A 9,304-nucleotide genomic window follows, 5' to 3' on the forward strand; every position below is an offset into this window, starting at 1 on the left:
TCAAACCCGTGTTAGGGTTTCACATCTGCCACCTGAGTCGAATTATCGAAAAGCCCGTCTATTCCGCTATTCGACACACTATTGAATTCCATAATTAAAATTTCCAATTGACAAACCTGAATTAAGGAAGAAGGGAGGGCAAAGACCATGAAAGGTTGTAAGCGACAACGACTTCTCTCTCAACCACACACATCCATCCATATATCACCTCAATCGGTGAAGAAGCACGCCGTGCGTACATCAAAGGTTGTACTTTATAGTAACCTGCCAATGGCCCCAAAATAACATATTAAAGTAAAAACATACATACATGAAAAAGAACAAGACAAAGCTCTCCATCCGTCCATCCATCGGTTTTGGCTTGTTTAGTTCGTGTGGGGCGGGAAACTGATTGATATAATAATAATAATAATAATAATAAGTAAACTCAACTCCACACTCGAATTTCTTTGTTTTGTTTTGTTTGAAAGAAACCCTAATGTCCCAAAACCCCCAAATTTGATGGCATTTTCTTCCCAATTGTTAAGCCCTACACATCCAGACGACCAACAGCAATCATCATCCAGGTACGTTCCGCTTGACACCGTCTACTCGGCCACCTCCCCCTGTACTCCCTACTCGAATGTCATGTCCAAAAAAGTTAAAGCCAAGAGGTTACCCGAGGATCTCAACGACGTCGTCTCACTGGATCTGCAAAAGCCCCCGCTTGTCTATTTCTACAGCCGGAATAGGCTTCATTGTACTTCCGGCTACGATACGTTCGTGTCCAATTTGAAGGCGCTGGATGTTGTGGAAGTGAAGGTTGAGGATGATGATGATGAGGTTAGGGTTAGTAATAAGAAGAGGAAGATGAGTCAGGAGGTTGTTAAGTTAGGGCTTGGTTTACCTTCTCTTGATGCTTCGAGACCGAGAGGAGTTTTAAGTCAGAGGAGGAAACCACCTAATAATAGAGTTAATAATGGTACTAGTGTAAGGAGACGGACAAAGAATAACGGAAATGCTTCAAAGAAAAACGGTGGTGAAATTGAAGTGACAGAGGTTGATAATGTAGATAGATCGACAGCCGCTGCGAGTCGGACCAAGAGATGGGTGCGGTATGTTTAAATTAAGGAAGATTTCATTTTTTTTGTTTGGTTTCTTGCTTAAGAATTATATCATGTACCATCATTTGATGTTGGATTACAGGTTGAAATTTGATGGTGTGGATCCTCAGAAATTTGTGGGGTTACAATGCAAGGTTTACTGGCCATTGGATGCGGATTGGTACTTTGGTCGAATCGCAAAGTATGACACAGAGAGCCACCGTCATCATGTAATGTTTTTTTATCCTTGTTTGGTATAGGAATAAGTGTTTGAAGCAGTAGTTTTTGTATATAATTTTGTGGTTATGTTAACGGGTGTTGTGACAAAATTAGGTTGAATATGAAGATGGTGATGAAGAGATGGTGGTTTTGTCTAAAGAAAGAATCAAGTTCCATGTGTCTGCAGAGGAAATAAAATGTCTAAAGTTGGCTTGCGATCTACATTCTTCAGAAACAGATGATCTTGATGTCAACGAGATGATTATACTGGCTGCTAATCTGGATGATTGTCATGATATTGAGCCCGGGGACATAATATGGGCCAAAGTTACTGGTATGCATATCAAGATCTTGCGTACATTATTTGATTACACTTCTCATGGTTGTTGTTGATTCAGGTCATACTGTGTGGCCAGCAATTGTGTTGGATGAGTCGTTTGTTGGCATTCGTCGAGGTCTAAACAAGATTTCAGGAGAAAAATCTGTGCTTGTACAGTTTTTTGGCACACATGATTTTGCCAGGTGTCTATTTTTAATACTGTAAAGATATGATAACTCTATCCAGAATCTTTTGTTTTAAGTGTAACGCTCGGTACACCCATTTGTGATATCCAGGGTTAAAACAAAGCAAGTGATTTCATTTCTTAAAGGGCTTCTATCTTCTTTTCACCTGAAATGCAAGAAATTAGATTTTATTCGAAGCTTGGAGGAAGCAAAAATGTAAGACGAAAACATTGTAGTTTGTAAATGGATTTTTTTATGTTTATAATAAATTAATAATATACATGTTATGGATCTATTGATCAGGTATCTTAGCAGACAAAAACTTCCAAGGAGTATGCTACAGTCGAGGAAAGGCTTTGGAACGAATATTCAAGGTGATAGTGAAGAGGATGAATCAAAGAAGATCTCTTTACGCACTGAAATAGAAGAAAGAAAATTCGAAGGCCTTAAAAGTGGCCCTTTTATAGTAGGGGATCTTGAAGTGTTAAAGCTTGGTAATGAACTTAATTATCAAACTGACATTTTTTTTCTTGTGTCTGCGGTGTTGCAAAAATCGGGCCTAGGCGGGGATTAATAGTGATTAATTGCTAGGCACCCCTAGCCCGATGAATTTGTAGCTAATCGGTCCCATTAGTTGGTAGTCGGCCCAAATCGGGCCAAAATGGACATTTAAAAAAATATTTATTTGTTTTTTTAATTTTAATTTTAATTTTAGTTTTTGGAAGGCAATTAGACGTTGTTTGAACCCGCTAACCCCAGTTATTGGTTTTTCTCGTTGATTTGTTATATTTACGTTTAGTTGTTGATGTTTCATCTATACCATGTAAGCTTTTAAGTATTCATGTGAACTTTTATATGCAGTTTTTCAAAAATTTCATATAAAAATTCCAATTCGATTTATTGCTATTATTTCCGAGCTAGTACCTAACCCACCGCTTGAGTAGCGCCTAGCGAGTTCTAAAACCATGTGTATCTGTGCTCATTTATTTGTCATATCATGCAGGTAAGATTGTTAAAGACGTGGATTGTTTCGATGATGAGGAATCTATCTGTCCTATAGGCTATACGGCTACTAGGAAGTTTCCTTCATTAGCAGGTAGTTCATAATATATTTTGTTACTACAGTTGTGTCTGTCCAGTTTGATGCATTAAATGATTCTGCTTGTTTGGTTCAGATCCAAGTGTATGTTCTGTATATAAGATGGAAGTGCTGCGAGATGCTGGCACAAAATCGCGACCTCTGTTTAGAGTTACAACAGAGGATGGCGATCAGGTCTGCTTAATAGTTTAACTGCCGCTGCACTTCTTATTAATATTCATATGGTGGTTCTATGTTATGTGTTATGCTTCATTTTGATTCACATTGCATTAATGTGAAGTTTTGTCATGCAGTTTGATGGGCCGGATCCGTCAACATGTTGGAATAATATTTACCAAAGAATAAGGAAGATGCTTTCTGGCAGTTCTGATAATTCTCAGGCTGAAGATGCATCAGAGAGCTTCTTCAAATTGGGTGCTGATATGTTTGGTTTTTCTGATCCTCATGTGTTGAAACTTATACAGGTACATCTATAGTTAGTCTCAGTTAAAGACTTAAGTTTTACTAAAGCATATCAGTTTGTTTGGTTATCTAGTCTTGTATTACAGTTGCTATTAATTGTAGGGGATATCGAGGTCGACATCAGGGAGAACGCACACCATGCCAGTTGGTTATAGACCTGTTCATGTCAAATGGAAGGACCTGGATAAGTGTAATGTCTGTCACATGGATGAGGTGAAATTTTTTTATATGTATGCTGAGTTTACCAAATCACCCATAATGCTTTAATCTGATGGCAACCATTTCATCATCTGTCTTTGTAAACAGAGACACTACACATTCACCAGTCTTTACTTTTTAATGTTCTGCATTTTGCACGTATCAACATTAACACATAGTTTTCTAACAGGCAAGTGTTTATTTTTCAGGAATATGCCAATAATTTGTTCCTGCAATGCGATAAGTGCAGAATGATGGTAAGCAGTATCTTTATTTTGTCTTATTGCTGACAGGTTCATGCTAGATATAAGATAATGATGCTATTTTGTTTTTCTTATTGGCAGGTTCATGCAAGATGTTATGGGGAACTGGAACCTGTTGATGGTGTTCTTTGGTTATGCAACTTATGTTGTCCAGGGGCACCTGAGGTTTCTCCACCTTGCTGCCTATGCCCAGTCATAGGTACTTGTTTTTCAGATCCTGAAATTAATAAACAGCTATCGTATACAACAAAAAAGCAATTCTATTAACTTGCGATTTTGCTAGGAGGTGCAATGAAACCTACAACAGATGGACGATGGGCTCATCTTGCATGTGCTATGTGGATACCAGGTTCCATTTCTGTTTCAGTATGTCATATTTCTTGCATATTAATTTCAGTTCTTATAACACCTTTTCTCTTTCAGAAACTTGCTTATCTGATATCAAGAAAATGGAGCCGATTGATGGTTTGAATAGAGTTAGTAAGGTAGATCTGTAATCTGTTAAAGAGAAGTAATCAAAAGAAAAAAAGTCAGTTTGCATTGTCAAAGAAAGTTCATGTTTTTTTTAATGTTTAATATATGTGTTTTATGTCTATTCAGGACCGTTGGAAGCTTTTATGCAGTATTTGCGGTGTTCCTTATGGAGCTTGTATCCAGGTAACTGTTTGTTATTATTGCTTGCACTCTGGAACTTTGCATTATTTATGCTTCAGTTTTCTCATGTGTTAGTGTTCTGTACGCTGTAGCAATCTATGCTGTTTTACCTTCCTTTTGGCAATTTTAATTCTGCATGTTGGATATGGTTGAAACTCATACAAATTTAAGTCTAATACAACCATTCTTTTTTCTTATTTCATGGTCTTTTACGTTCTTTATGTTCAAAATAAGTACTCGTTTTACTATTCTTATATACTGTTTGGTGGAGAGGATAATCAACAATGATCCAGTTTCTGTCATTTGTTGACTGATTATGTAGCTTTTCATTCTGTGTTGAATGAATATCACTGCTCTAAACCTCTTGCCTACTTTGATATGCTAATGCAGTGTTCGAACAATGCATGCTATGTTGCATATCATCCGCTTTGTGCTCGTGCTGCTGGATTTTGTGCTGAGGTAATTATTTGTTTGTTATGTAGTAACCAAGTTCTGTTCTTTGCATATTCAATGAAATGCCAACTTCTTATTATTTATTTAAGAAGTGAAAAATTAGCCCTGTTTTCTTGATCAATGATTTGTATACTATTATATGTCTACATAGCTTGCAGATTCTGATAGACTGCAGCTGGTTCCTATAGAGGAGGATGAGGAGAATCAATGCATTCGTTTATTATCATTTTGTAAAAGGCACAGCCCTAATTCTACGATTGAGCGTACCATTCCTGATGAACGAATAGGTCAAATTTCAAGTCAACGTTTAGATTATGCTCGCCCCGTGAATCCTTCTGGCTGTGCTCGCACTGGTTTGTCGTTTCTTCTTTTTTTTCATCATAATTGCTGATCTCATTTTGATATGCCCATGATATTAGCATCTTGATTTCTTTTAATATAAACAAAATAAATATGAGCAGAGCCGTATGATTTTTTTGGGAGAAGAGGAAGAAAAGAGCCTGAAGTTCTTGCTGCTGCATCATTGAAGCGAGCATATGTTGAAAACGTACCATATTTGGAAGGCGGTTTTTGTCACCATGAGTCTTTAGCAAAAGTGCCATATTCTGATATTGGAGAACTTAAAAATTCATTGTATGATGAGTCTCATACGAGCATATTTTCAATGCCTGTGAAGTATGTATACATGAGAACAACATTCAGAAAGAGACTAGCATTTGGTAACCATCTTTCAATTAAATTTCTTTCTTAAATTTTGTGAATTACATCCATATTTACTTGAGCAACTATGCTGGTTCTGAAAGAGAATATTATAAGCGTCACATGTTTTAAATATATTCTATTATTTGGCACAGGGAAATCTGCAATACATGGTTTTGGTATATTTGCTAAACAACCACACAAAGCGGGTGACATGGTAAACTATCTATTTTCTGGAAATATTTTTCCAATATTGTTCCAATTTCTCTATTGAGATTCCCAACATTTATGACGCCTTATTTAATTTATCACAGGTAATTGAATATACTGGTGAAATCGTTAGACCATCTATAGCTGACAGAAGAGAGCACTTGATATACAACTCATTGGTGGTAAGTAGTTTATAATTCTTTGTACCATAAGCATTATCTCACTTGAAAAATTCGATATATATATGAGGCCTATAGAAAATGTTGTTAATTGATGCGAACTGCTTTTTATCATATTCTCTTCCAACATCCATTCTCATATGTTTGATAAGCTGAGATATTATTGAGTTATGTTCACAAAATTCTAATATTGCTTTAGATTTATGCTTCCACCTTTCTTTTCTGTGTAATTGGCTCACTTTCCCAGATTTTGCCCATTTTTAAGGGTAAAATAACGGCTTGAGTAGAGTTGATATTTTGGTTATTATCTGCGCATATGAAATTTCTTGACATCTTGATTTTGAACGTTATACTGAAATTTGTCATTCCTGGTGTTGGAATATTGGATTGAGTAAACTCACCTGAATACACGATTTTGGTGACAAATCACAAGTCACTTATATTAATTAAGAACAAAAGACAACACATTACATTGACCCTCCTCTATTTACACTACAATAACTTGAAAGAACAGCCACCTAACTTGACTAAAGCGCAAACTCTTAGAATAAGAAGCTATATTTAAAACTTTGAATTATCTTACTAATTGAATCAAAGTCAATCTTTTTTCTTATCCTTGCAATCACCATCTTTCAAATGTTAACTGATTCAACCCTCAAGTTCTTGGTTTACTAACTCAGCCCCTAATCAAGACTAACTCCTAACACCTGGCACACGAGCTTCATATGAATGAAGCTCTGCTTTTCTGGTGACCTTTGTGATTTATACAAAATATTTTCCTTAACATGACAATTATCTTTCTTATAATTGATTACATTTTGGTTATCAGTTATCACAAGTCTCATAGTTGGAAGGAAAATGCATGAAATGTTGAAAAACTACATTGATTTTACACTCTTTCCTAGGAACTTAGAGAGGACGGGGCACCGATATGGGTAAGATGCATGGCTTCCAAACCACATGGCAACACCACCCCACCCCACGTGGGTAAGGTGCATGGCTTCACTCCATGGCAAAGGTTTGCCACATAAAATTGTTTCGTTGTTGACCATTGTAGAATTAAAATGAATTAAAAAAGTTCTAGGGTACTTGTGGGTAGGTGCTGCCAGTAATTTTGTGGTTTGTGGGTAATTAAGGGTAGAAATGAGGTGGCAGTACAAGATTGATCGATGCATGGGTAATACCCATGAGTGGCCCTTTCCCCCTTAGAAAGTTTTGTTTGGCTGGTTTAAGAACTTGAGTCGATTTTTCTTTTTCTTTTGATTTTTAACATAAACATATGCTAACCAATTACTTTAAAAAATAAAAAACTTATTATGGATGTTATGATACCTTTTACCCACATTTCTTAAAGTAACAAATTTATAACGTAAAGTTGATTAGCAAGTTCATACTTTAAGGAAAATTCTATGTTAAAAGAGGAAAAATGCACAACAAGGCAACTGCTAAAATCTATAACTATAAAGTTGTTGACGACTTCAATAGAAAAAAAAAAGGCTAAATGGCCGGGAACAAAGACATGGATTTTGAAGGCAATTTAAATATAAAAACAAAGATATGGGTTTCGAACACGTATTCTTTCTAAAACAGTAAGCAGCTTAACCAACTGAACTGAACTGAACATATATTATATACAATTTATTATATAAATTTATTTACAGTCCGGTTTGGGCTAAGCGATTGGTTTAAAGCTCTAAACCGCATACCAAAATTTCTACAACATATTAGAAAATTCCCAAAGTGGCTGTCTGACTTACAGAGGGCCAACCCGACCAAATCTGTTAATTTGTTTTGTTAATGCATGATAGTTGAAAACCTAGTATTGATACAATAGCCGATTAGTTGCCTCTATTAATTTGGGAATTGTAGTATGTTAGAATATATTAGGGTTGGCCGTCATAGGGTTAGTCTTCATTAGGGTGTTAAGCCCATTAGCTTAGCTCATTTGGATTATGGTTTACATAATGTCAATAGTATCTGTTACCGGCTTCGCGGAGTACACATTCAACCATCTGCATGTGCCAGGTTAATGTGAATGTAATTTCATTGTGAAACCCTGAATCTGCTTCATATGGAAACTCAATTCCTTGAATTGCATTTTTCAGTTCACAGTGGTTATTTAGATAGCACGCAAAAACACCGGTTATTTAGATAGCACGCAAAAACACCAGACTGACAATATTATTATTATTTTCCATCAGTTACTTTTCACTGCTGTCTTTTTATATTTAGAAGGCTTAGTAAGGCTCTGTATTCAATGGTTAGATTTCATTGTTTGAAAGTGTAACGGGCATTTTGACATTAACCTAAAGTGTAGGGGATGCTTCGTCATAGCTAAACCTTCAAAACAGACCAATGTAAAATTGCCAGACTAAGTGAATATTGCTTGTTATATATCTCTGTTTGCAGGGTGCGGGGACATACATGTTTCGGATCGATGACGAACGCGTAATTGATGCTACACGGGCGGGAAGCATTGCACATTTAATTAACCACTCTTGTGAAGTATGTTAAGCTCTTTGTTTTGTTGAATTATTTTTAGTTACTTTTATGTTTTTTTTCTTTAGTGAAGCACGCAAATTCTTATTTGTATATTTTGTTCCAGCCAAATTGTTATTCAAGAGTTATAAGTGTGAACGGTGATGAACACATAATAATTTTTGCCAAGCGGGATATTGCACAGTGGGAAGAACTCACATACGACTACAGGTTTTCTTTCATATGATGTATACTTTTATGCATTATCTAATTTATTATGTTTAATAACTATTTATAATATTTGATGTTGCAGATTTTTTTCTATTGATGAACAACTTTCTTGTTATTGTGGTTTTCCAAGTTGCCGAGGTGTAGTCAACGACATTGATACCGAGGCCCAAATGGGGAAGCTATATGCACCACGCAGTGAATTAAAAGACTGGAAAGGAGAATGAGTCGAGGTTAGAGACGTGCCAAATCCCTTGGCTCATTTTACTTTCCTGTGCCATTTTTCTTTAATAAACTATATAACTTTGTACCATATTGTCATTTATGGATAGGGAGTTATGAGGTTATTTTTACAAAGCGCAACAGGCTTGAGCTGATTCTGTATGTTTTATTATTATATATGATAAGACTTGCTTCATTAGACTTTATTATTATGTTGCGTGATACAAGCCTTTTTTTGTCAAGTTTGTGACCAGGTAGGCTGTAGCGCCTCACTCTCAGATAGGATTTTTTTTTCTTGCGACGGCTTTTAGCCTTGCTCACAGGCACCCTTTTTAAAACCAAGATGAAATATTT

At 36.0% G+C, this 9,304-nt stretch overlaps 1 protein-coding gene across 1 annotated transcript; it reads left to right on the forward strand.

Annotated features, from left to right (window-relative positions):
• Positions 1-501: 501 nt before the first annotated feature.
• LOC143629161 (histone H3-lysine(4) N-trimethyltransferase ATX1-like) lies at positions 502-9,095 on the forward strand. The gene is made up of 23 exons (XM_077098510.1): positions 502-1,094; positions 1,186-1,312; positions 1,416-1,635; positions 1,700-1,823; positions 1,917-2,021; positions 2,109-2,299; positions 2,809-2,901; positions 2,981-3,078; positions 3,198-3,368; positions 3,469-3,579; positions 3,774-3,821; positions 3,909-4,026; positions 4,111-4,176; positions 4,251-4,312; positions 4,428-4,484; positions 4,872-4,940; positions 5,086-5,287; positions 5,396-5,653; positions 5,789-5,850; positions 5,948-6,025; positions 8,432-8,527; positions 8,628-8,731; positions 8,814-9,095. Exons 1-23 carry the CDS (start codon positions 502-504, stop codon positions 8,953-8,955), a joined length of 3,195 nt encoding a protein of 1,064 aa, XP_076954625.1. The 3' UTR covers positions 8,956-9,095.
• Positions 9,096-9,304: the final 209 nt, after the last annotated feature.

This window comes from Bidens hawaiensis, unplaced genomic scaffold, assembly GCF_021521415.1.
Source record: "Bidens hawaiensis isolate Kalapana, Puna unplaced genomic scaffold, B.hawaiensis_p1.1 tig00005168_1, whole genome shotgun sequence".
In the NCBI taxonomy this organism is placed as follows: Eukaryota; Viridiplantae; Streptophyta; class Magnoliopsida; order Asterales; family Asteraceae; genus Bidens; species Bidens hawaiensis.